Source organism: Lepus europaeus, chromosome 13 (assembly GCF_033115175.1).
Source record: "Lepus europaeus isolate LE1 chromosome 13, mLepTim1.pri, whole genome shotgun sequence".
In the NCBI taxonomy this organism is placed as follows: Eukaryota; Metazoa; Chordata; class Mammalia; order Lagomorpha; family Leporidae; genus Lepus; species Lepus europaeus.
Genome location: NC_084839.1, coordinates 22,119,017 through 22,146,339, shown reverse-complemented (window position 1 = coordinate 22,146,339; position 27,323 = coordinate 22,119,017). Strand labels below are relative to the sequence as shown.

Genomic DNA, 27,323 nt, shown 5'->3' with positions numbered 1-27,323 from the left:
CCATTCTCTGCCTCTTGGGACCACTGACAGTAGGAAACATTTATCTCAGCCATTTTCAAGAGCCAGACAGCCTGGCTTCAAACCCCAGAGCTAGAGCTGTGACACGCTCAGGCGAACCACTCGCGCTCTCATGCCTTGGCCTACTACTGCAAAATGGGGATAAGGGAGTCTACGTCATAGGGCGACGGCGACGACTAGAAAATGTAACCCTGCGGGTGTTCTTTTTACAAATATTTATCTGTTTACTTGAAATGCAGAGTTACAGAGAGAGAGAGGAGAGACAGACAGAGCAGAGCTTCTACCCACTGGTTCACTCCCAAAATGGCCATTAACGACTGGGCTAGGCCAAGCCAAAGCACTTGGGCCATCCTCTGCTGCTTTCCCAGGTGCATTAGCAGGGAGCTGGATGGGAAGTGGAGCAACCAAGACTCGAACTGGCACCCATACGGGATGTCAGCGCTACAGGCCATGTCTTTAACCTACTGTGCCACAGCGCCGGCCTCTACACTGGGGCCATTCTTAGCAATGTTCCTGGCACACAGTAAGCACAGTTTTGTTTTGTTTTGTTTTGTTTTTTAAACAGGCAGATTTAGACAGTGAGAGAGAGAGACAGAGAGAAAGGTCTTCCTTTCCATTGGTTCACCTCCCAAATGGCTGCTACGGCTGGCGCGCTGTGCCGATCTGAAGCCAGGAGCCAGGTGCTTCCTCCTGGTCTTTCATGCAGGTTCAGGGCCCAAGCACTTGGGCCATCCTTCACTGCACTCCCGGGCCACAACAGAGAACTGGCCTGGAAGAGGAGCAACCGGGACAGAATCTGGCGCCCCAACCGGGACTAGAACCCGGGGTGCTGGCGCCGCAAGCGAAGGATTAGCCAAGTGAGCCACGGCGCCGGCCCAGCACTGTTCTTTCAACATTGTCATTCTCCCTATCACCATCCCCATCATCACCATCACCACGCCTAGCACCATCACCACCACCTCCACCATCACCAGTGGTGCTGTGATAATTATCATTTCAGTCTCTTTCCCAGCTTAGGGAAAAGAAGGCCTGGTGGGATAAATGCAATGACAAGGCCAGACTGGCCCTGGAAGCCTTCCGTCTTCACTTTCTGACTGTGCCGGGAGTGCGAAGAGACACGGATCATCGCCCTGGAGAGGCCCAAAGACGGGACTCCGTGTGGAAACAGGAGCGGAGGGGCGGGACCAGGACCAGCACCAGCAGCCGCGGCAAACACATCTTGAGTTTCTCCACACCAGGTACTGTGCACTCCTTCATTGAATCTTTGCAGAAGGTAAGGCTGCTCTTGCTTTGCAAGCGGCATCAAACCTAGGCTCTTGTTTGACTTGTAAAAATCAGAGAACTGAGGACTCTGCCCGGGGGCGTCTCGTCCTGCTGCCAGGTCAAAATCAAAATAGAAACAAGAATGTATTTGCCGGGCCCGTGGAACGCACCCTCCGCCTCACACCAATGAAATGCACTCCACGCACAGAAACGGGGTTGCTCAGCAACTGGAGATGGGATGGGAAGGTGTCCGAGGAGACTAATTTTAAACAGTGTCGGAAGTCTCTGCTGTCCACGCAGGAGGACGATGCCGCCGCTTCCTGCGTGCCCATCACGTATGTGCCGAACGTGGGCACTTTACGTTAATCCCATGAGGTTAGTACCGTCAGGGCGCAGACAAGCAAACCAAAGCTCAAAGCGGCGCCGTAACGTGCCCACGGTCGCCGGGGAGCCAGGATCAGCGTGAGGCAGGCCCTGCGGCCCGAGAGCCGCGGTGCACACGCGGACTTGCAGTCAGAGCAGATGCCTCAGGCAGGGACGGGCACAACACGTGCTCAGGCAGAGAAAGGCCACTTCCAGGGTGCGTTATTTTTTTCAGAGTCACGTGTCATTTGTGAAACCGGGACCAGCTTGGAGGATTGCTCTAATGTCAAGCTCCTGGCGTTAATGAACCACAGATACGTGGACGCGAACACTGGAGGAGACCGGGTGAAGGGCAGCTGGGATCTCTCTGTGCACTTCTTGGTAACTATATAGGACCCTGTATTTCAAATTTAAGTTTCATTTCTTTTTTTTTTAAGACTTACTTATTTGAAAGGCAGAGGTGCAGAGAAAGAGAGAGAGAGAGAGAGAGAGAGATTCCATCCACTGGTTCACGCCCCAAAAAAGGCCACAATGGCCAGAGCTGGACCAAACCAAAGTCAGGAGCCTCTTCCGGTCTCCCACATGGGTGCAGGGGTCCAAGCACTTGGGCTATCTTCCACTACTTTCCCAGGCGCATTAGCAGGGAGCTGGATTGGAAGTGGAGCAGCCAGGACTTGAACCAGCACCTATATGAGATGCTGGCGCTGCAGGCAGTGGCTGTACCCACTACGCCACAGCGCCGGCCTCAACAGTTTCTTTCATAGTCAGCATATTACGGTGGTGGAGATGTTTCCTTTTAGAGGGGGTGACAGAGTGAGCCAGCATCACACCAGGGCCTCTCCCACCACCCCTCAGCCCCACAGCTGGAGAGAGTAATGAGATTCGCTGACAAACACTGAGCCCATCACAGGCCCCCACGGTGCCAGGGGCTAACTGGGGAGATGAAATGTTAACAAGGCCTGCGAGTGGTTGTCAGGCTCTTCCGGTGTAGCTGGAGAGAACAGGCACCGTTGATACGCAGGACACAAGTGGCACTGGGTATGATGTCTCTCACAAGACACGTCCCTCACGGAGGCTGGAGCGAGGGTGTGTGCACCTCATGCTGTCTTCCCAGGGAGGCAGAATGTAGGCGGAGCCTCAGGGACAGGGGCCCAGCAGGGGAGGGGTGGGGAGGGGTGAAGTTCAGGCAAGGGAAACCAACGTGCACAGGGCTCCCCTCCCCGCCCCCGGCAGCGGCTTTGGACCTGAACTTACCCGGGAGCTCCTTGCTGGCACCCAGCACCCAGCTCTTCTCGGAACAGTGGGCACACGGGAAGACTGCCGAACAGCTTCAACGGCATTCGCAGAAGCCAGGTTTTAAAGAACAATCCTCAACACTGTCACTCCCAAGAGGACTCGCATCGTAATGGAGACACTGCTCTGTCTGCTATGGCACAGCCAACAGCGTGCCCCAGAGCTCAGCCCCTGTGAGTGACTGAGAGCCGTGTGAGCTCAGACAGGCTGTGCCAGCCCTGCGCTATGGCTGTGGCTGCCCAGGTAAGGGACCGGGCCTCTCCCTGGTAGGCGGGAGGAGTCACTCAAGGGCCTTGGGGAAGAGGCGCAAGAGGGTGACAGCCAGGTCTTAGGAAGAGTAATCCAGAGTCTGGCTGGTGGAAGGCAAGCTCCGATGGGAAAGGAGAAAGAAGATCCTACAGAAGACCAAGGCTTAGGAAGGTCAGGGCCAGAGCTGGGGAGGGGGCCGCGAGAGAGCAGAAAGGCGAGGCCAGATGGGCCCAAGCCAAGCAAGAACCACCCACAGCCACGCCGACAGCACAGGGCGCAAGAAGCCAAACGCTCAGAACTAGAGGCAAAGACGGGGAAACCCAACTGCAGTAGTGCTTCTCAGCCCCACCAGCCCCCGGAGCTGGGATGGGCGGAACCACAGGACCGGGAAGACCCCGTCGTCGCCAGAGGTGCGGCGTGCGCGGTCCGCCCTGGGAAGGCGGCAGATCAGGGCCAGTCGGAGAGAACTGCCTCAGAGTACAGTGTCAACGTGGAGAGGGCCTCCCCGCATCGCTGCCACTCTGGGTTTGGGTGTCTGCTCATCACACGGCACAGAAAAGGCTTTGCCACAATGTCTACGAGCAAACGAGCTCCAAGTGGAGCTCGACCAGCTGGCCGAAACGCATCAGAAGAAATAATTCGAGTGCAAGCTGCACTGGCAGAGTTTTGAAGACAACCTGGGAAAATCCCTAGGATGGAGGATTTAATGATAAAGGTATACAGTGCCCCCCCCCCCCCGAGCTGCAGCTTCACTTTCCACAGCTTCTGGTCCCTGTGGTCAACCACGATCCAAATAGAAAATTCCAGAAAAACACAACTGACAAGTTTTAAATGGGGCTGTTCTGCACCCTCCCGGGATGTAAATCATCCCTTTGTCCAGTGTATCCATGCTGTATGCAGCACCCACCTGCTGCTCACTTAGTAGCCATCCTGGTCATCAGTCTGACCATCTATCTAGGTAGGTGCTTGTGTGCAGCTAACCCTTAATTTACTTAACAATGGCCCCATAGAGCAAGAGTGTCACACAATCCGTCCTCACTGTTCCACACTGGTTGCTGTTAATCTTAAGAGATGTGCCTAATTCCGAAATTAAGTTTTATCACAGGTACACGTGCACAAGATAAAACATGGGACATACTCTTCTAGGGCTTGGTACTAACTGTAGTTTCAGGCCTCTCCCAGGTATCTTAGAACCCATCCCTTGCAGACTGGGGACTAGAGTACACTAAACTGGTGCCAACTAGGGAAAATGCTATTAAATTAGGGCAGGGGTGTGCAGGAGAGAGGACAGCGTGGCCTGGTGGAGAATGAATAAATGGTGTGTTTTCTCCTCTGTTTTCACCTCTTGTAAAGCTGGGTGGTCACCAATCCCCCCCAGTTCTGCCTATGAACCTTCACGGCCCGTCCGCCAGCCTCACTGCCAGCGTCCATCCCCATGAGCCTCTGCTCCCTTCACTTGCTCTCACTTGCTCTCCTCTCCTCTGTTCTCTGTTGGACAACGGCTGCTCCTGCCAAACCTCGGGTGCGCCCGGCTGCCGGAGGGACACTGCTAATTGCAAGGATGCTACCTGCTGTTCTCCACTTTTTAATCTCAGCTCAGCCATCAGCGATTCCTCCAATATTGAATTTTTAAACCAGCACAAGCTCCCGATCATCGCTGGGGACAAAAACCTGGCGTGGAACCTTTAATGATCTTAATTTCAGCATGCTGTGAAACTGGGAGAGGACAAGAACAAAGAGCCCTGGATGAGACGCACTACGGCCACCGGAAGCGAGTGACAGCTTCTCCTCCTCCTGTCACTTTAATTGGCACGTTTCCCTGCTATGCCCATTCAGACAGGGGCTCGGTGCAGATCAAACTGCGAATCTCTTCCACTCTTTGCTCAACTCCTAATATTCAGGGGTTATCACATCTGCGGGACTTGAAGCCCCGTTCTCGGAGCCCGGCACCCCAAGATGGTGTCGTGAGCGTGGGCTGTGGAGCCCGGCTTCTAAAGCGAGGCACTGAGCATTCCAGCTACTCCCTGTGCGCGCTCGGCTCAGCCCACAGATGAAGGCTGCTGCTGCTGCCTGCCGTCTTCAGATGGTTATTAATGTCTCGTGTTCTCAGCGCTCGTGGCAGCCTGTTTGATAAAAATCTAGGTTTCAGCCTCTCAGCATGCGGAGTGAAAACAGAGATCAGAGCAGGACAAAGCTGCCAGGTTTCTATAAAACCAGGAACGGCTCCCCCACGGTGGCCTCGGGCCAGGGCCCCGAGAGGGAACACTGACACTTCCTTCCCGCGGCTCCGAAATCCCACGGCTCTGCTTCTGCACCGGCTCACGTGCGCAGGGCAGCAGGTCAGACAGCTTCGGGGGCGTTGTTTGGAAGCATCCTAAATGCTCAGCGGAGGACTGACTGCATAAACCTGGGCATAGCCACACGAAGGCCACCGTGCTGCCGCCGCAATGAACAAAGCCGAGTTGTGAGCACTGCCCCAGACAGCTCTCCAGACACAGAGCTCATCCAAAGGGCAGCTGGGGAACATGCATGTTATGTATGGCATGAGAACATGCGTGGTCCACATTGTAGCCAGGAGACCTGGGATCACCCACAGCACAGTGAGGGTTCTCACGGACACGTGCAAGGATACTGGAGCTGGGGTAGGGACGTCAGGAGGAGGTGATGTGGGAATTAAGCTGCATCACCCAGTATGGTAGCTGCTGCCACTTGTAACCATTTAAGTAAGATTTTTAAATAAGATTAAAAATCCAGTTTTGGTGGTGGTAGTGGGGTAGGCAACTGACCTAGCACATGACGCCTGCATCCCATGTGGGAGTTGCTGGGTTTGAGTCCCGGCTCTGGCTCCCAACTCTAGCTTCCTGCCAACGCAGCCCCTACGAGGCAGCAGGCAATGACTCAGGTAGTTGGGTCCCTGCCACCCAAGTGGGAGACCTGGATTGAGCTCCTGGGTGCCGGCTTCAGCCTGGTCCAGCCCCAGCTGTTGTGGACATTTGGGAAGCGAACCAGTATACGGGAGCGCGCTCTCTCCCAAACAGAATCAAATATAAAATTCAAGACTCCAGTTTCTCAGGCACGCAAGCCACAGGTGAAGTGCTCCGTACCACACGTGGCTCCCGGCTGCCACGCTGAACCTGCAGGTGTAGGAAGCGGGCCCCATCACGGCGCGTCCTCTCAGGCGGCCCGCGCTCAGAGCCTTAGCTTCTCCAGCTGAGCTTCCTTCCCCAGCAGAAATGGTTTATGCATTACTCATTGAGTTTAAAATAAATACAAATTTTAATGTTTCTCCCATTTTCTCTTCAGGCCAAAACTCCTTGCAAAAACTGACAAGACTCATCTTCTGTTTGAGGGTCTGGAATCCTCGAGTTCACACACACAGACACAAAGGCTGTTTTCAGAGCTTGCTCAGCTCAGCTCTCCCCTCGCTGGAACGTTGATGACAGGAGCTGATTAAAGACCCGGAAGCCGTCTCGTTTATTCACGTGCACGCGCGCACACACACACAGCACGCACAAAGTCGTCGTGAACATCAGACATGCGGAAGCTGAGAAGAGACACACAAGGCGCTGTCCCCTGCGAGTGACACCCGTGGCATGAGCCAGCGAGCTGGGACTTCAGGGTGGCCGTGTGCTGCGACGGGCCGCGCTCCGAGGTGGGCCGAGAGGAAGGCAGGTGTTCCCGGCACTGGGGACAACGCCAGCAGGAGCACAGAGGAGCCGAGCGCCGGGGCATGTCCTGGAGAAGTGGGGCGGCCGGCCCGTGAGATCCGTGTCAGTGACACGGGGAGACCTGGGGAAGCAGCCAGTTGGAGAAGTTCCCTCAAATGCCAGGCCAAGAGGGGAGGGCTGTCATGGCTGCTAAATAACAGCCATTATCACCTTTCCTGGTGCTGTCAGAACGCGTCAGGGAGCTGCTATCCAGGGTGAGATGGACAGGCCTGCACGGACCTTCCCAGGAGGCCACTAAAAAGTGGTCATCTGGAAGGGAAGCAAGGCAAGGCCCGGAACCAGAAGTGTCCTCTTGGGCTTGTGGCAAACCAGGGCCGGGGGTGGCACATGTGGTCTCCAGGCCACAGTGATGCTAAGCAGGTGGGACAGGAAGTCAGCAGCTTCTGACTGGCGTCTGCCCCACCCCCAGGAAATGACATCAGAGACCATCGTAGAGGGACAGAGATAAACCCTGCCCTTTGACCCAGGAGGGTCAAATAGGTGGCAGTGGAGGGGACCGTTTGGGGGGACATGCAGAATTGGGCACCGGCAGAGGGCTGCAGACAGAGCCTTGCAGCCCTTGCCTGGTCACCCTGGGTCAGTGTGTGACATGGGTGGGCTGGAAACAGCCCAGAGCTGACCCCCGCAACCATAGATGGAGGCCAGGAGCCCGAGGGCACCGCAGGGACAGCAGGTCGGAGAAGGTGGTGAAGGCACGGGGCCACGCCATCAGGCTTCCCCTGGGATGACCACGAGAGGGGCGAAGGTGCAAGCCCTGCTTCATTGGCTGCTGGCCTAAGAAGCATCACCAAATGCTCCCCGAATCCCTTATTCGACAGCAGCAGCAGCACAGGGGCTGTCTGGGACTAGACCCGGGTGGGTGGACAGCTTTGGCAGTCTCACACCTCCACAGTGTGGATAACCGGGGGTTGCAGGCTGCTCCCATGGCCCTTGGGACCCAATTTGCATTAAGTTAGGGTTGAACTTCCTTTTTTTTTTTGACAGGCAGAGTTAGAGAGAGACAGAGAGAAAGGTTCTCCTTCCATTGGTTCACCCCCCAAATGGCTGCTATGGACAGTGCGCTGCGCAGATCCAAAGCCAGGAGCCAGGTGCTTCCTCCTGGTCTCCCATCCGGGTGCAGGGCCCAAGGACTTGGGCCATCCTCCACTGCCTTCCCGGGCCACAGCAGAGAGCTGGCCTGGAAGAGGGGCAACCGGGACAGGACGGCGCCCCAACCAGGACTAGAACCCTGAGTGCCGGTGCCGCAGGCGGAGGATTAGCCTAGTGAGCTGTAGCGCTGGCCTGAACTTCCTTTTTTAAAATTTATTTGAAAGACAGAGAGATAATAAGAGAAAAAGTCAGGCAGAAAGAAATTTTCCACCCACTGGTTCATTCCTCAAAAGCCTGCAATGGCTGAAGCCAGGCCAGGCCAGGCCAAAGCCATTTGGGTCTCCCCCAAGAGTAGCAGGGACCCAAGTACTTGAGCCATCACCTGCTGCCTCCTAGGGTGTGCACCAGCAAGAAGCTGGAACTGGGAGGGGACAGGGACTGAAACCAGGCACTCCGAGATGGAATGTGGGCATCCCAACCGCTGTGCTAAACACCTGCGCAAGGACTGAGCTCTGAGGTGGACCTGACACCTTCTGCCCCCAAGCTGTGGCCTCAGGACTCTGCATGTGTTGTGTAGCTTTGATGACAGAATTCCCATGACAGAATTGTTGGTATTCTATTTTATAATTCGTTTGGGATTTACTTTATATATATTGGTTATCAGTCTAAGTGATATTTTGGCTACATTTAAGGGAGGACATGCTTCCTTTTAAGTGGGCCTTTTAAGCCTCAGGAGCCCCAATAAATGAGAGCAAAGCAGGAAAGAATGACTGCCTATGTGTACAGTTAGCTCTCCGTCAGCTGATCCGGGGTCCCGTGGTGACTCATTCATCAGAATACCCGCTCGCTGCTGTACTTGGCACATTGAGGTTTTTTTTTTAAGTACACATGAACTGTGCGGAACAAGAAGCATTCTGATAAATAACTCCTACCCTGAAACTGCTTGTAGATGAGAGTGGAATTTATCACATGAGAACAACAGTACTGGAAATTTCATTGGTGACTTAATTGAAATGTGGAGCTAAGGACTAGGAGGCAGGATTTGGGATCTACAATACAAGAATGCTTTTCCCTCTGCCTAAGATATGTCCAGTTTCCTGCCGTGACCCCCGGCCAGCCTATAAAAAGCAAGGTTACTCACCTCCCGCTTTCCAAATGAACACACAGAATCAAATATAGAAACCAGCTTCATTGTTCTCGAGCCAAATGGGTTGAGAGCAAGTGTAAGTGCTTAAAATACACAAACTAACAGATTTAAGATGCAGACTCTTAAAGGCTAAGAATCCAAGATCAATCATTTAAATGCCCAAATACACAATCAGAGAGTCTGTTGCAGCCAGAGCAGAGAGCCAGCACACAAGACAGGCGCCGTGCCCAGGGCAGCTAAGACGTCCAGGCAGGGCCAGCATGGTCGTGGTGCCAATGGGAAAATTTCAGCAGCAATGCTGTTGAAATGCAAGACAGAATCAGGAGCAAGCAGCAGAATTCTGCAAAAACAAGGGCCAGGCTGAACCCTACTCAAAATGCCAAGTCAGTTGCAGGCCAGGCAGAGCCAAGCCCCATTTTCAATGCAGCAGCCTAGTGGCATTCTGGGTACACCTGCACAAAGAACGAAGTCCCCCAAGCTGATCCGCACAGAGCAAGCAGCAGCTCTAAGTGAGCCCTGGAGACTCCTCCTTGACCCTGGCTGTCAGTCAAACATGAATTACAAGCTCTCCCTGGCCTACGACATCCACGTCAGCCGGCAATTAGCCCGTTCTCACGGTGTGTCTCCGGCTCACAGGAGGTTTGATGCATGTTTGTTTACTTCTCCTGACGACACTAAGGAGGGCTCTGTTGTCCCATTTTACAGATGAAGAAAAGAGGCTTGGGACACGTAGGTGACATCTCCAAAGTCACACGAATGGGATAACTGGATTCAAACCCAGGGCTGTGCCACTGCAGGGTCTCCACACTTAACCCCTGGTTTGCAAAGGAGAAGACACTCAGACTTACTGATGTGAGTCATTGGAGAAAAAACCCATTTTGGGCCCGAGAGATACAGCCCAAGAGTGCAGAGCTGCCACAAGCCAGCACGTTATTAAGAGGCAGGAGAATAGCAAGGCCACCGAAGGCCATGCACTCAGGAGAGTGACACTGCTGTGGACAGTGAGGTCACCGGAGCCCCGAGGAGGAAGTGGAAAAATCAATTCCTTGTCCCACAGCCACGCCTGTGCTGGTGCAGGGATACAGCTGGAGGCCTCAGCGAGCCCAGCTTTGTCTGTCAATCAGGTCCCATGAGAGGCAGCCATGCCACTGGCAGTGCTCAGAAGCCAGGCCCCCACCCAGATGGCCCCTGTGTATGGGCTCTCTGCCCACTGCCCTGGCGGCACCATCAGCCTCGCAGCTGCTGCAGGGCTGGGCCTCCCAAGTGAGCTTCCTCCGTGTGCCGCTCGGCACAGAAACTGCCCTGTAGCGTGTGGCTCTGCCCAGCGGCTCTCAATGAGCCCTTTCACAGGGCTGCTGTGGACCGTCTTGGGCTGTGGGCAGGAGCCCTGGTGCGGGCTGGCACAGGCCCTGGGCTGTCTCCCGGCACACCTACTGCCGCACTGCAAGACAGCCCATGATGGCTGGGACACGTTTCCTCCCTTCCCTGGGCTTCCTACTGTTTGACTGCAACATAATTAACATGCAGGAGAATGCACAGATCTTCAGAGATCAGTATCTTGAGTTCTGACAACTGTGTTTACACGTGTGGGACTCCCACCCAAACAAGAGATTCTCCCCAAATGTTGCCCCTTCCAGCCAAGTCCCCCACCAACCACCACCTGATTTCTATCTATAGAGACCTGCTCTTCCATGTCCTCCTGCACAATCATGTCTAAAATGTAATTAGAAGGTTCCAGGTAACTGCCCATCAGGCCTTTGGTGATGAAAATACGTTTATTCGTATTTATGTTCTGCCATTAAGATGCTCGCTATAGGAACTGAAAAATACAAAAATTTTTTAAAAGAAAATTAGAATCATGAGCCCATTACCCAGAAAATACCCATGTTCATGTTATCGTGGGTTTCTTTCAGGGCTGGTCTCTGTGCAGTGATTACAGGGTGTCTTCCTGGTGGCATTAGCTACTTTTTTTTTTCTTTCTTTTTTTCTTTCTTTCTTTATTTTTTGACAGGCAGAGTGAACAGTGAGAGAGAAACAGAGAGAAAGGTTTTCCTTTTGCCGTTGGTTCATCCTCCAATGGCAGCCGTGGTAGGCGCGCTGCAGCCGGTGCACCGCGCCGATCCGATGGCGGGAGCCAGGTGCTTCTCCTGGTCTCCCATGGGGTACAGGGCCCAAACACTTGGGCCACCCTCCACTGCACTCCCTGGCCACAGCAGAGAGCTGGCCTGGAAGAGGGGCAACCGGGACAGGATCGGTGCCCCGACCGGGACTAGAACCCGGTGTGCCGGCGCCGCAAGGCGGAGGATTAGCCTAGTGAGCCGTGGCGCCTGCCACTTTTTTTTTTTTTTTTTTTTTTTTTAATAAATAAAACATATTGCTTCTCATTTCAGAGTAGGCGTCTAGAACTGCCCAAACCTAGAGGCAGCCCGGTCAGAAGCCAACTCAAAATTGCAGATGCCGACCCTCACAGCTCAGGTGCAGCTGACATTGAAGTCACATTTCCGGTCTTTTGTGGCAACATCAGGTTCTCCTCCCCCACCACTGACAGTCACACGGGCCCCCTGTGGTACCTCAGTTTCCCTGCTCAGAAGGACAACTTCTTGAGACCCTGTCGAGGTGAACAGACATCTGCCATTGATTCAAACCATCCCCAATACATCTTCCAAATTCGATAACATCCTTCCAGCCATTCTCACAAGACGCAGGGACAGGCATGCCCTTAATCGTATTTGCACTTGTATGAACCGTCTTTCTTTTAAAAATGGCACTTTAATGAGACTCTTAATCTGAGTCGGAGCTTTCCAGAGATCCAGGAAAATGAGGTCACTTTTCTGAATTTCCTTTTTTAGAAGCCCCTGAGCAATGTGGTGATGGAAGCTAGAGTCGTCAACATGATCCGATCTGCGCCACCGGTGCAGAGCAGGATCAACTCCCACAAAACCAAAACAGCTCCCCATTAAACAGTAGTGCCCCCTCCTCCCCTCGGCCAGGCCTCCGTTCTGTTTCTGTCTCTACGAATTGGGCTATTTTAGGGACCCCACCTCATGGAATCACGCAGTTTTCTTCCTTTTACGAACGGCTTCTTTGACCCAGCATAATGTCCTGAGGGCGGCAGCAGGTGGCAGGACAGAGTGGGAGTCCTGGACACGTTGGCCACATTCTGCTTATCCCTTCATTTGTTGGCAACACTGGGGTTGCTTCTGCCTTAGGCTACTGAGAATAATGTGTGTGCTATGAACACGAGTGCACAAATACCTCTTCCCTCCCACCTTTCGATGCTTCTCCCCATATACGCAGAAGAGGAATTGCTGCATCATATGGGGATTCTATTTTTAGCTCTTTGATGAGTCACCATACTGTTTTTTTTATTCACAGCAGCTGCACCATTTTACATCCTCACTAGCACTACACAAAGATTCCAATTCCTCCACGTCCCGCCAACACTTGTTACTTTCTGCATTTTCTCTAACGCCATCCCAATGGACGTGTGGTGTCACTGTGATTCTGATCTGAATTTCCTGAATGATTTGCGACATTAAGCCTCTTTCCATGTGCTTGTTGGCCACTTCCATACCTCCTTTGCAGAAATGTCTAATCTAGTCTTTTCCCCATTTTTACATCAAAAATTGGTTGTGTGGCTGGCGCCATGGCTTAACAGGCTAATCCTCCACCTTGCGGCGCCGGCACACCGGGTTCTAGTCCCGGTTGGGGCACCGAATTTTGTCCCAGTTGCCCCTCTTCCAGGCCAGCTCTCTGCTATGGCCCGGGAAGGCAGTAGAGGATGGCCCAAGTCCTTGGGCCCTGCACCCCTATGGGAGACCAGGAGAAGCACCTGGCTCCTGGCTTCGGATCAGTGAGATGCGCTGGCCGCAGCAGCCATTGGAGGGTAAACCAACGGCAAAAAGAAAGACCTTTCTCTCTCTCTCTCTATCCACTCTGCCTGTCAAGAAAAAAAATTGGTTGTGTTTGTTGAGCAATAAGCATTCTTTATATAATTTGGATATTAAATTCTTATCTATTACTTGCAAATTTTTTTTCCATTCTGTGGGTTGCCTTAGATTCTGTTGATAGTACCTTTTGATGCACAAAAGTTTTTTTTTTGACAGGCAGAGTGGACAGTGAGAGAGAGACAGAGAGAAAGGTCTTCCTTTTGCCGTTGGTTCACCTTCCAATGGCCGCCGCGGTAGGCGCGCTGCGGCCAGCGCACTGCGCTGATCCGATGGCAGGAGCCAGGTGCTTCTCCTGGTCTCCCATGGGGTGCAGGACCCAAGAACTTGGGCCATCCTCCACTGCACTCCCTGGCCATAGCAGAGAGCTGGCCTGGAAGAGGGGCAACCGGGACAGAATCCGGCGCCCCGACCGGGACTAGAACCCAGGGTGCTGGCACCGCAAGGTGGAGGATTAGCCTAGTGAGCCGCGGTGCCGGCCGATGCACAAAAGTTTTAAACTTTGATGTAGGCTAACTGGTAATGGCATTTTAAAAAGAAACCATGTGGGATGGAACAGAACAAGCCTGGTTCTGTTCTTGCCTATACCACTTAATAAGCTGGGCGACCCTGAGCAAGGCATTTAACGTCTCTGAACCTTACTGTTCTTATCTGAAAATAGGAGAGGAAATGGGGAAAGAGACACCCACTATGCAGGATTTTTGTGAAACCTGAATGTATGCAAAGCAAGAATGGCAGCTCTCAGCCTCCTACTCAGCTCGGGCCACCCCACTGGATAGGACCCCAGGACAGACTGAATTAACAAAGGATCCTCATCCCTGCTTTACCAACAAGGAAACTGACACACAGCAGAGCCTTCGTTCCCAGCGGGCCCTCTGGATAGCGCCTGCTCTGGGTCACCAGCCGTCCCTGCCACCTCAGCCACGTGCAGGCTGCAGGAGCCGGAAGCCTGCCAAGCCCATCCAGTCTGGCTCTCCCAGTGGACGGATGGCGGAACTCAAGCTGTGGGAGGCTGAGAATCTGGCCCAGATGCCCACGGCCCTGATGGTCACATCCCCGCCCCACCCAGCGATGCCTTCGATAAAGCACGGAATGGTACTGGATGCCCAGCCCGCCCACGTCTCTCCGGAACACTCAGCCTGCTCCTCCCCGGGGGGAGAAGAGGACGATTCTAGCGATCCTGGGGTTCACTGAGGTTACCAGCGCCTAGTAGGACCACACACTTTGGGAGCCAGATGACGACAGGAAGCCTCTGCCGTTCTCCCCTCCTCTGCTCCATTTTAGACCTGCAGCTAAGGTCCACATACCTTCATCCCGCACACTGACCTGGCTCTCTGGCTCCCGGACTGCAGGTGCGCGAGGCTGCGCCGTGCTTTATCAAGAACCTCTGGCCAGGCGCTGCCAGGCAGTGAGAACGGAAGCTTATGGCCTTTGCCTCAGAGGACCTTTTAATCTTACTTTTGTGGAAGAAATTATGTGAGTGGGATCAAAATAAAGACTCACTCAGAATTATACTGCTAAATGACCTTTATTATCAGACCTTTATGATTAGAGAGACATTTACCCTGAGCCCCCGAAACCCAGGAGGAAATGCGTGAGAATGTCTGTCTGAAGCACGCCAGCAGGTCAGCAGAGCGGCTTTTTTTTTTTTTTTTTTGACAGGCAGAGTGGATAGTGAGAGAGAGAGACAGAGAGAAAGGTCTTCCTTTTTGCCGTTGGTTCACCCTCCAATGGCCGCTGCGGCCAGTGCATCTCGCTGATCCGAAGCCAGGAGCCAGGTGCTTCTCCTGGTCTCTCATGCGGGTGCAGGGCCCAAGCACTTGGGCCATTCTCCACTGCCTTCCTGGGCCATAGCAGAGAGCTGGCCTGGAAGAGGGGCAACCGGGATAAACTCCGGTGCCCCAACCGGGACTAGAACCTGGTGTGCTGGCGCCGCAAGGCGGAGGATTAGCCTGTTAAGCCACGGCGCCGGCCGAGCGGCTATTTCTTACAACTAACACCTGAAAATGTGGAGGAACGGTCAAATGGTTGTTTATTTACATGGGATTATGATTAATGTGGGAAGGCACATTAAGATGACAAAATATTGCTGCTGTCACTACAGAATTCTCTCTGACCCTAGAGAAATCCCCTGCCCCTCATCACGGATAGTCTGTTAACGTGGGCTGCCATGTACGTACCCACGCGTGTACGTGTGAATGGATGAATGACACGTGCAACTATTTTACAGCTCAATGCAAACATCTGAGCTCGTACTACACACCAAAGTCCTCTGAAAGACGCCGGGAAAGCAAAGCTGATTAAGATAGAGACCCAAGGCCCCCAGGAGGCTCACAGATCTGTTGTGTGAAGAAATGAATGACAGAAAACAAAAGCAAGGCTCCTGACACAGTGGGGCATGGAGGAGGCCAGGGGGAGGTGGCAGAGCTTGGGACTGTCCCCACATGCTTCAGCTCTAGAAACATCCGTCCCGCGGGAGCCGTGAGAAGCTGGGGACGCACCCCTTCCACTGCTTTGGTGCCCCGTGGAGGGACCCTCAGACCAAGTCTTTCTACATGCTGTCATTTATAATTACTTCTCATGAAATTTACACTTACTTCAAGTATTAGCCACTTAAAAAGAAAGTCTGGGCATGGACGGGGTGTTTCTGGATAGTTGTGATCAGCATGGGAGCTCCGCCAAGCCAAAAACCCAAGACCCCTGGATCCCAAATGCTGGCCTTTTTCTAGATCCTTCTGCACATGAGAAAGAGCATTTGAGGGGCCAGCGCCGTGGCTCACTTGGTTAATCCTCTGCCTGCGGCGCCGGCATCCCATATGGGTGCTGGTTCTAGTCCTGGCTGCTCCTCTTCCAGTCCAGTTCTCTGCTGTGGCCCGGGAAGGCAGTGGAGGATGGCCCAAGTGCTTGGGCCCCTGCACCCACATGGGAACCCAGGAGGAAGCAAATGGCTCTTGGCTTTGGATTGGCGTAGCTCCAGCCGTAGTGGTTATTTTAGGGGGTGAACCAATGGAAGGAAGGCGTTTCTGTCTCTCTCACTGTCTGTAACTCTGTCAAAATAAATAAATAAATAAATAAATAAGATAGTAAGTTAGCATTTGAATCCTGGAATCCCAATTCTCGGATTTACAGACAGACATGTGTTAGGGTGCTGAATTTACACACGTGAGTGCCCGATAAGGGCTTCATATAACCCACATCCTAGATGTAAAGCCACAGCTAAACGAACGTAAAATCTACTAAAATATTCAGTCTGGACCTTTCCTGCAGTGAATTTGTTTGGCGTAAGACACGGGGAACTGCCTTCAGGTGCAAAAGCAGGGTTTTGATCTCACATAGGCTCTGTGAAGACTTGCTCAGGAGGCAACCGGGTGAACGGACCTGAACCAGCTGCACGACCCTGGGCAAGCTCCTGCACTTCCGGATCACTGGACCTCGGAAATGATGACAACTCCAGAGGGCTGTCCCCAGCTGAGCTAACGGACAGCACGGCGTGCAGCAAACACCTAAGAATTTAGAGCAGTATAAGGGGTTAGATAAAGATGCCACCTCCTCACGGTCTGGGTGCTCTTCTCGTCTTCCCAGTGCAGGGAGGACAAGGACACAGGCCCTGCGGAGGGCCCCCAGAAGACAAGGACGTGCTCAAGGTCGTCGGGGTGATGGCAGTCCCCTCTGTGGGCTGGTGATCAGCCTAGTGGTTAAAACACCCAAGTACTGGGTTCGAGTCCCAACTCCAGCTCCTGATTCTAAGAGCAACCCCAAAACTAGATGGAGGAATTTCAACAGAACCCCAGAATGAGGTCTGCTCACCCGGGGCACAGTGGGCCGATCACAGACACTGGGCTGGTGGGAAAACCTTGGTATTAACTGCAATGCTCTGAGAAAGGGGCCAGGCAGCGATTGCGCAAGTCCTGGACTCCCCGAGGGAGGGAAGGCAGCGACTCTTAGGGTCCAACGCTGGGGATGAGCAGTGTGATATCCGATCACGCAGCAGCCTCTGGTTGGTCCACAGTGTGCCTGGCTTTCATTTCATTGGTCAGTGATGGGGACCAGTGTGTTTCCTTTGGAATGGAAAAGGGTTGGCGTCCCATCTGCCTGGGTCTAGAGGTAGACGGGGTATTCCTTTGTTCAAGGCTTGAAGTTCCCTCCTCCCCCAAAAAAATCTCAATTTAAGCCTAACATGAGGATGTTGGCTATAGGGGTGACCAGTGACTGTGAGGGCCTCTGATGGGGGAGTTCTGCTGTGAGTCCTCGTGAGAGCTCTCAGGACAGAGGCCAGCACGGAGATGTTAGCTCTGTTAACAACAGGGACATCTAGGCTACTCCCTTGATTTACTGAGTTGAGCTTTACAGAGGAACTGCACCCTAAGGAAGAGCTCCTGGGACCAGATAAATCTATTCCAAAGACTGCCCAGGGTGGGGTTTGCTTACAATTCCAGCTTCCTGCTAATGTGGCTCCTGGGAGGCAGTGGTGATGGCAGCATAATTGGCTTCCTGCTCCCCATGGGGCAGACCTGGACTGCATTCCTGGCTCCTGGTGGTGGTCCTGCCCTGCCCCAGCTGCCATGGGTATCTGGGGAGTGAACCAGCAGATGGAAGGTCTCTCTCTCAATTAAACAATAACACTAGTGAGACCCTTATGGCAAACCAGGAAGGCAACCAGAACAGAGCCAAAGGCAATTTCACAAGGAAGTATGAGAACCCATACCCTTACTTTTGGATACATCTTGATACCCTACACACTGGTATACAGCAGATAAAGCTGAATATATTTTCAACAGAAAATTCTATTACACGAATATTTGTGACTTCTCTTTTAGGATGAATGCCTTTCAGATCTTAGCATTCCAAAAAAAATATTTGTTGTAGGCAGTTGCATTAAAAAAAAAAAAAAATTCCTAGGTGCTAACTGCTGTGGCTTGAATGCTGTTTGTCTCCCTTGAAAGTCAGGTTGAAACCTGATGAGAAGTCGCTGTGAGTCTAACTGCAGACCCGCTGAGCGTAACCTGGCGTTTCTCTCCTGCACACTTTAGGGTCTTCTCTTTATATTTTACTGTGGAGAGTTTGATTACAGTGTGTTGTGGTGAAGATCTTTTCTGGTCATGTCTATTAGGAGTTCTATGTGCTTCCTGTACTTGGATGTCCCTTTCTTTCTCCAAGCTGGGGAAATTTCCCCCTCCCCCCCCCTCTTCCTTCCTTCCTTCCTTTCTTTCTTTCTTTCTTCAGGCAGAATTAGTGAGAGAGACAGAGAGAAAGGTCTTTCTTTTTCCGTTGGTTCACCCCCTAATGGCTGCCACGGCCAGCATGCTGCGGCCGGTGCACCACGCTGATCCAAAGCCAGGAGCCAGGTGCTTTCTCCTGGTCTCCCATGCGGGTGCAGGGCCCAAGCACTTGGGCCGTCCTCCACTGCCTTCCCGGGCCACAGCAGAGAGCTGGACTGGAAGAGGAGCAACCGGGACAGGATCCGGTGCCCCAACCGGGACTAGAACCCGGTGTGCCAGCACCGCAGGTGGAGGATTAGCCTATTGAGCCGTGGGGCTGGCCTCTTTAAAAAAGAAAAAAGATTTTTTTTTTAAAAAAATTTGAGAGGTAGAGTTACAGACAGTGAGAGGGAGAGACAGAGAGAAAGGTCTTCCTTCCACTGGTTCACTCCCCAGATGGCCGCAATAGCCAGAGCTGCGCCAATTCGAAGCCAGGAGCCAGGTGTCTCTTCCCAGTCTCCCACGTGGGTGCAGGGGCCCAAGCACTTGGGGCCATCTTCTACTGCTTTCCCAGGCCATTGCAGAGAGCTGGATTGGAAGAGGAGCAGTTGGGACTAGAACCGGTGCCCACATGGGATGCCGGCACTTTAGGCAGAGGATTAACCTACTGCGCCACAGCGCCGGCCCCTCCTGTTACTATTTCACTTTTTTAGCCTTCTAATCCTTTCTCTCTTTCCATGCCTTCAGGAACTCCTGTATGTTGCATTGTTTGCTAGTATTCTGTAGATGCCCAACAGTGTTTTTTAGCTTTCTAATTTCTTCTTCTTGTGTTTGGTCTGACTGTATCAGTTCCTATGCTTTGTCTTCTAAGTCAGATAGTCTTCCTTCTGCTTCACCAATTCTGTTGTTAAGGCTCTCCACTGTATTTTTTATTTGTTTTATTGAATTCTTCATTTCCAAGATTTCATTTTGATTTCTCTTTAAGATCTCAATTTCATGGGAAAAAAATTCTTTCATGTCATGTATGGATTTCATTAGTTCGTGCATTTGCTTCTGATTACTTCTAAGTAATCCTATGGCCAATGTTTTGAATTCCATTTCTGGCATTTCTTCAATCTCCTCATCTTCACAATCTAGTCCTGAAGTGTTATTTTGGGGTGTTATGTTGTCTTCATTATTCTTCTTTCTTGACTTGGTGCGTTTGTTATTCAGCATTTATGGAGCTACTTGTTGGTTTCTTCTTTGTTTTTTCCACTGTGGAGGCATTTATCTTTGGACTACGTCTGGGTTAGTGGAGTGTCTGCTTCCAGGGAATAACTAGTGGTGTATGGTGGGCGCGGCCAGTGCTCCAGGGTGGAGGGCGTGTCTGAGGAGACATGCCCAGGTTTCTCATGGTAAATCTCCTTTTATTTATTTATTTATTTTACTCTGAGGGGAGGTTTTTCTCTTGTCTGTTGGTGTAGACCGAGCTGAGCTCTTCTCCTTGAAGGAGACCAGTGCCTGGGTGCTAGCCCCAGTGAATATATTGTTCGTCCTCTCTGCCAATAAGGACCACACAAAGGTTCTGTGCAATCTTCAGTGTGAGCTCAGATTCCCCATCAATGTCCCTCGCCAGGAAACCAGGAAGCCCTGAGTGTGTGGAGCCTCCCACAGTGACTGCCCAATGTCCCAGCCACACCCTGAGTCCTCCCACGAAGCCTCTGTGTTTTCACAGTCCCGGCACACAAGCCTCCCACGGTCCTGAGCACCCAGCTCCCTGTCTGTTCTCCCCACCAGTCTCAGGAGTCTCCACTTGGCTGGTTGCTGGGCGTGGACATGAGCTGGCACAGCTGCTACGTATGTCCAAATTGGTGCCTGCTCTGTCAGCTTGTTACAGGATGCCTTTGCAGGATGATCCAGGAGAGAGGAAACGTGTCCCCACTTTGTTTTTTCTCCTCTAGTTTGGTGGGTACACTATCCCCCATGGGGCTCCAAGCCGGATTCCCTCCAGGCTCTTCCTGCAGCTTTACCACCAGTGACGTGGGCTGCCGCAGTCTGGTCTCACCTCACTCCAATGCTGGTGCTGAGGTCCTCAGCTGCTGGGGTCCTGAGTTGTGTGTGTCCCTCCAATTTGTGTAGAGTTTCCTCTGCTGTTTTCTCCCTAACTCTTCCCCGAGACTGCACTCTTTCCACCTTTTAAAAACTATCTCCTAGACTCAAGCAGCAAGCTCCCTCCCTACTCCGCCATCTTAATCCAGTGCTCAGGTTGAAATCTAACCCCCATTATGGAACAGAAGGAAGCGATGTGGCAGTGCCCTCGGGAATGGACGAAGCCACTCCTGGTATCAATCAGTTCAAAGGTCATCTTGGGGGCAGGTCTGCTGTACAAGCCAGTCTGGCCAGGTCTCCAGCACACTCCCTGCCTTTGCCATGTGATACCCTGTTCGGCCACGGAGCTCTGCCAGCAGCAAGGCTGTCACCAGGCACAGTGCCTCCACCTTCCACCAGAACCAGGAGCCACAACAAACCTCTTGTGTTTATAATCCATCTACCGAGTCTGTGGAATGTGCTATTAGCAACAGAAAGCAGACTGAGACACTAGTGAGCTTGTAAACACCTCCTCTCTCAACTTCAGCCTGCAGGAAGCTCAAAATCGAATTTGCAGCTAGACCTTCTTGAATTCTTTTTTCTTTCTGAAATATTTAATTCTTCACTTTATTCCATTTCATTTTAGATTTTCTTTGCTTTGATCTCTTTATTTAATCATAGCACGTGTGTGTATAAACCATGTGACCCAAATCATCTTTAGAACAAGTTAGATTAAAATAAATTGGTAGTTCTAGGTTACTTACTACCTATATTAAAAAAAAGATTTATTTATTTATTTGAAAGGTAGAGTTATACATAGAGAGAGAGAGAGAGAAGGAGAGAGAGGGGGAAGAGATCTTCCATTCCCTAGTTCACTCCTCAAACGGCCACATCAGCTGGAGCTGGGCTGATCTGAAGCCAGGAGCCTGGAGCTACCTCCTGGTCTCCCAGGTGGGTGCATGGGCCTAAGCACCTGGGCCATCTTCCATTGCTTTCCCAGGCCATTCGCAGGAAGTCGGATCAGAAATGGAGCAGCTGGGACTCAACTTGCACTCCAATATAAGAAGCTGGCATCATAAGTGGTGGCTTAATTTTTTTTTTAATATCTGCTTACACAACTCACATCTAATGCACCACAGGATTTTCTGTTTCAGTCCACATTATCCACTGCCTCCCCCCAGAGCTTTGTATCAGGGGTCAACATCTTCCACTGTCATTTGTGGTCCCAAGTTTCCTCATCTCTGAGGCCCCCACCTGGGGTTGCACAGGTGTCTCCTGGTCCTGTGCTTCTCTTCATTTTCACGCCCTTGTCCCATTCTGTGCAGGCCTCAGCTTTACTTCCCCAAAACAAACTGAGCAAATCAGTCCTTGGTTGGAAACCTTCGGTAGATCATGCTGCTCGCAAGGATAGGTAACAACCTCTCCTAACATCATCTCCTTACCATTACCACTGCCTCCCAGGGTTTGCACTTGGAGGAAGCTGGAGTCAGGAGCCAGAGCTGGCTAACAAACCCAGGCACTTGGATATGGGACATGGGTGTCTTTTTATTCTTTTTATTTATTTATTAATTTGAAAGACAGAGTTACAGAGAGGCAGAGGCAGAGAGAGAGAGGCCTTCCATTCACTGACTCACTCCCCAGATGGCCACAATGGCTGGAGCTGAGCCAATCTGAAACCAAGAGCCAGGAGCTTCTTCCAGGTCTCCCACATGGGTACAGGGGCCCAAGGACTTGGGCCATCTTCCACTGCTTTCCCAGGCCATAGTAGAGAGCCGGGTCAGAAGTTGAACAGCCAGGACTTGCACTGGTGCCCACTGCAGGGGATGCCGGGATGGGATGCCGGCACTGCAGGCAGCAGCTTTACCCGCTATGCCAGAATGCCGGCCCCAGGACATGGGTATCTTAACCAATGTCCTGACTGCTGGGCCAAACGCCCTCCCTGTGAGGTTTCTGTCTCCCCCATGATGCTCTGTAGTACCACACATAGCTGATACTCTACAAACAGCTGACTATGTACATCCACTTCCTTTCAACATGGAACATAGGGCAAATGACAGGTAAATGAATAATATACTCAATAAATAAAGCACTCACACTTGGGACAATTCATTGAAAGGCAAATAGTTTAAAAAACAAACAAACAAACATAGGAACTGTTTAACTTCACTCGTAATGAAGAGCATGAGTGGAAAGTCATAACTTCTCTATGAGATTAGAACAGACTGGAGGAAGCCTCAGGCTCCGGAGGTTCTGAGGTACGAGGAGGTAGGTGCTCTCCCAGTTGCGAGTAGGACTGTGGGCACGAATGGAAAGCAGACACGCAGAGCAGGTCTTTGAAATGTTGCATACCTAGATGAACCCCTTCTGAGGGCTACAGCCTAGGGAAAAATTCCCAAGATAAAAGAAAGCTCTGAGCACCAAGAACTTCTCTAAGGGCTATAATACTGAAAGTTCTATGAACTAAATGTATAAAGTGAATTATAATCCATTCAGTGGACTGTTACACAGAATTAAAATGGCAGCCTGGGGGCTGGCATTGTGGTGTTGTGGGTAAAACTGCTGCCCGCATTGCTAGCATCCCATATAGGCGCCAGTTCTAGTCCCAGCTGCTTCACTTCCCATCCAGCTCTCTGCTAATGGCCTGGGAAAGCAGAGGAAGATGGCCCAAGTGTTTCAGCCCTTACCACCTGTGTGGGAGACCTGGATGAAGTTCCTGGCTTCAGTCTGGACCAATGCCGGCCATTGCAGCCATCTGGGGAGTGAACCAATGGATAGATCTGTCTCTCTCTCTCTCTTTCAAAATAAACAAATAAATCTTAAAAAAACCCGGCAGCTTGGGTGGGGACTGAGGTGCAGCAGCCTAAGTCCTTGCTTGGGGAGCCTGCATCTCATAGGATGCATTGTCAAGCATTGTCCCTGGCCACTTGCAACCACTTGGGGGGGGGGGGTGAGCCAGTATCCAGATGAGAGATCTCTTTCTCGCTTGCTTTCTCTGTCACTCTGCCTTTCAAATAAATAAAATAAATCTAAAAATTAAATTAAACAGAGAGGCAAGGGGCAAAGGGGCAGCTCTCTCGTCTCGCTAAGGTGGGGTGGGCGCATTTATCACCTTTTTAGAGCAGGAAAGAGGCTGCAAAGGCTCAGGGCCGAGGTGACTGGAGGGGCAGAGCTGGGGCTCAGACCCAGGCTGTGGGTCCTCTGTGCACCTTCACCACTAGGGTACCACCGGGTACCACCACTAGCAGGATCGAGGCCAGAGGCGGTGGATGCAATGACTTCTGTCACCATCTACAAGGGTGGGCTCAGTAGGCGGGACCATGGGTTCTTCCTGTGTTTTCCTCTTTACCCGATTTTCTGTAGAGTGGTATTAACTTGTTACTTTTGTTTACCAGCCGGAAGACAACTGCAGCCCTCTGAATCACTGAGCCGAGAGCAGTAAGATTGAGAAAATGGGCTCTCCCCCGCCCCCTCCCACTGGGAATAAAGGAGCCGGAGGCCTCGCAGCTCCCACGTGCACAGGGCCGCAGGGGCAGAGCATGTGTGCACGCACGTGTGTGGCGTGGGCGACGCGTGTGAAGAGGAGCAGAGGTGGCTGTGGAGATGTGGGCCGTGTGAGCCCCTGTGCCTCGGGGGGCTTCCCCGACTGAGCGGCCGGTGTGCCGGGTCACAGAGCAGGAGACAAGGCCTGGGCTGAGGCTGAGATGGGGGAGGGGTGATGAGAGAGGCTTCTGCTGTAGCGGGCCGAGGGACCGAGGGACCGGGGGACAGAACGCGGAGGGAAAGCCTGTGCATGTGCTGCCCAGGTGGCTGCCCTAACCTCCCGAGCTCCGGCTCCGCGCGCTGGGTGAGGAGCGTGTTCCCAGGCAGGGCCGCCCTGGCGCCAACCCACACCAGGGGAACAGGAAACTCCTGGTTACGCCAACCCAACAGAAAGCAAAGCGGGCGGGAACCCACTTTCTGCAGAGGATTTGCCCATGGTCCCCCTACGCCCAAGTCCCTCGTCCATCTTGTGTGCTTTTGGGCAATGATTTCCACAAAGTGACCAGGCTGCAGGAACGAATGGGAGGTGAGGAGGCAGCTAGTGTGTGCCTGGTGAAGGGAGACGGAGTAGTTCAGAGCCTTGGTGGTCAGCAAGGTCAAGGTTACACTGGGTGGGGAGGTGATGCAAAAAGGCCCGCGCAGGCACTGATGGAGAGGACAAGAGAGGGGGAAGGGCCCTGGGGTGGTCAGGCTCCTGTGTGCCGCCCTGGGCGTCCAGAGCCTCCTCTAGAGATTCACACCACGGCCCAGCTCGGAGACTCCCGGCAGACCTGCGTGATACAGGGGCGTTTGACACTTTATGCGGCTCTCGGATCTGGATGCGCTGACTTGGGGTTCTTCCTGACCCAGACAAGAGGCTCTTGGTCTGCCCCAGGCAGAAGGAAGAAGACCGAGGGGGCCGAGTTGGGGAAGGCAGAGGAAGGTGAGGAGGGGAGAAGGGGAGATGAAGCTGTGTGCAGAGCTGGTGAGGTGGGGAGATGGTGTCAGGTACACGAGCTTGTCTTCAGGGCCGGCGGTCAAGGCCACCTGAACTTCCGGCTCCACAGGGGACCTCACTGCCCAGGGGCTAACAGAAGCCATATGGGGGGTGGGCGTGAGCATTGTCCTGGGGCAGAGGACAGCACTGTGCAGGAGACCCTGGCTCCGTGTGCCCCTGCCCCCGCTCACCCTGCCACCTCACACAATGGCTCTGCGCCCTCCAACCTCCCGGTTCACATCTGCTCACCACTGCGCTGACTCCTGGGGGAGAACGATTCGGAGCAGCACCATCTCATGCAAGTGGAGAACATGCTAGAATGCCAGCAGCTGAGCTCTCCCCTGGGCGGGCGGCTGCCTCTCCCGCCTCAGACAAGGCTTTGCACCACACAGCGACCTCAGGGACGGCCTCTCGCCCAGCCTCGGCGGGGCCTTAACTCTGTGTGGGCAGCTGCCCGGGGGGGATTCCTCCGTTAAAACCTCTCTGTGAATCATGCAAGGCGAGTGCCCTCTCTGTCTGCATCTGGGGAAATAAAAGCTTTATTTAAAGAGAAAGGAAAATCGGTGCTGAATCTTAGGAGAACACAGAGATCCATCGGCTGCCCGGCTCACCTCTACCCTGCTGGCCCTTCCTCTCGCTTCATGCACAGACCCCCAGCTCCCAGCTGGCCTGGGTCAGCTGTCATATTCCGGGCTAAAACCCAACGGGCGGCGCAGCAGAACCGAGGCTCCGAATTCCGACCCACCCCGATGGACCTGTCCTAACTCCACGTCCACTGCAGGTGCTCCTGCAGTCACGTGCTCCTATCTAGGGACCTGCAGCCTCAGGCGGCTGCTTCCTGGGCAGAGAACGGGAAAAGCAGAGCGTTTTAAAGACAAAAGCAGCAGCTGTCTTCCGGGAGCCCCACCACCTCCCAGCACCTGTCACCCTCCTGAGCCCCCACTGGTTAGCAGCCCCGCATCTGAGGTCCACATCTCCCCCTCCTGGTGCCTTCTAGAGGAACGACCCTTGCTAAGGGGGCCTGCCGACATCTCCGTGGCGTTTCACCAACTGGGAAGGGGAGGAACGGAGGAAAAAGTTGAGTCCCTCTCCCTCTGTACTGGGGGGGGTGGGGGGCGGGGGAGGAGTGCTTAGCCATTGCGCAGCCTTCCCACCGCGCTCGCAGCTTCTTCTGCCTCCAACAAACTTTGTGACTCACGGTCTGTTCGCGGAGGGAGGCTGCCGCGCAGCCTCGCGATGGGTTAAATTGGGAACGTGCCCTTCCGAGAACGCTCAGGTGCAGCCTGGGTCCCACCTTGCGGTGGGGGAGGGAGGTGCGCGCAGCTCGAGCGCTTGTGCTGACCCCAGAACAGCTGCCAGGACCCGGTGCTGAAGGACCTGTGTCCGTGGGGGCTCTTACACGCACAGCCCTGGACCTGGAGGCTCTGGGGGTCCCAGGGCTCCAGTCCTCAGCGCCGCAGCGTGGGACCCAAAGCGCTCTTTTCCTCTCCCTCACTGCCTCCAGCACCAGACGCACTCGTGGCAAACGACCAAGCGGAGCGGAGCGCGCCGAGGGTCTGCGAACTGTTGCACCTGGGTGGGGGCCGCGGCTGGGGAGCGGGAGGCGAGGCCGGAGCTGTGTCGCACCCTCCCCGCCGCAGACACATCGGCAAGTTGGGGCCCCGGGTCCCCCTGGCGCGCGGCCGAGAGGAGGCCCCCAGCAGCGCTGGCGCCGGCGCCGCCTCTCCATCCTCAGGCCCGCAGCGAGCGTCTCCCCTTAGCCGCCGACCGGCTTCCCGCAGAAAACTCCCCGGCGCAAAGGCGCAAACCGCTGTTGTCCATCCTGCGAACGCGGTCACACGGCCACCTCCTCCACCAGGGCCACCAGCTCGCGACCACTCCAGCCCCTGCCCACCGCCGCGGCGCCCGCCGGGCCCAAAGCAGCTCCGAGGACCCGGGCTCCCCGGCCCCGGGCATCTTTGTCCTCTCCGCACCGACGCGCGCGCACGGAGCGCCCGCAACCGCCCAGTCGGGCGCCGACCGGGCGCCCTCGCCTCTCGCCGGGGCCACGCAAAGGGGACAAGGGGCCCGCTGCTGGAAGTTTGCACAGCCGCCCCCGGACCCGGCCGGCGCACAGCCTCCCTTACCGTACATCTCGGCGGGGCGCGCGCCTCCCGGGAGGCCGGAGTCGCCGCGTCGTTCGCAGCCAGCCCCCGGCGGCGCCGCCTTTCATTCACCGCGGGGCGGAGGCTGGCGGCAGCCGGAGAGGCCGGGCGGGCGGGAGCAGCGCAGGGGCCGGCCGGGGCGGGACGCAGCCGGGAGCCGCCAGCCCATTCAGAGTCCAGGCCGCCGCGCCGCCCCCCGCTCGGCTCTCTGGGCGAGGCTGCGCGCAGGGGCGGGGGCTGGGCCGAGGCCACGCCTCCCACGGCTCGGCCCGCCCCCGGCCCCGCCCCGGCCCGGCCCACA

General features: G+C 54.0%; 1 protein-coding gene across 2 annotated transcripts in view; it reads right to left on the bottom strand.

The window, feature by feature from the left end:
- Positions 1-27,047, bottom strand: part of EFR3B (EFR3 homolog B) — an 80,719-nt gene extending 53,672 nt beyond the window's left edge. For both annotated transcript variants that reach the window (XM_062210146.1, XM_062210147.1), the window contains exon 1: positions 27,005-27,047. In XM_062210146.1, coding sequence (XP_062066130.1) covers positions 27,005-27,011 — 7 coding nt within the window. In that variant the 5' untranslated portion in view covers positions 27,012-27,047. The remainder of the gene's footprint in view (positions 1-27,004) is intronic.
- Between the last annotated feature and the right edge of the window lie 276 nt (positions 27,048-27,323).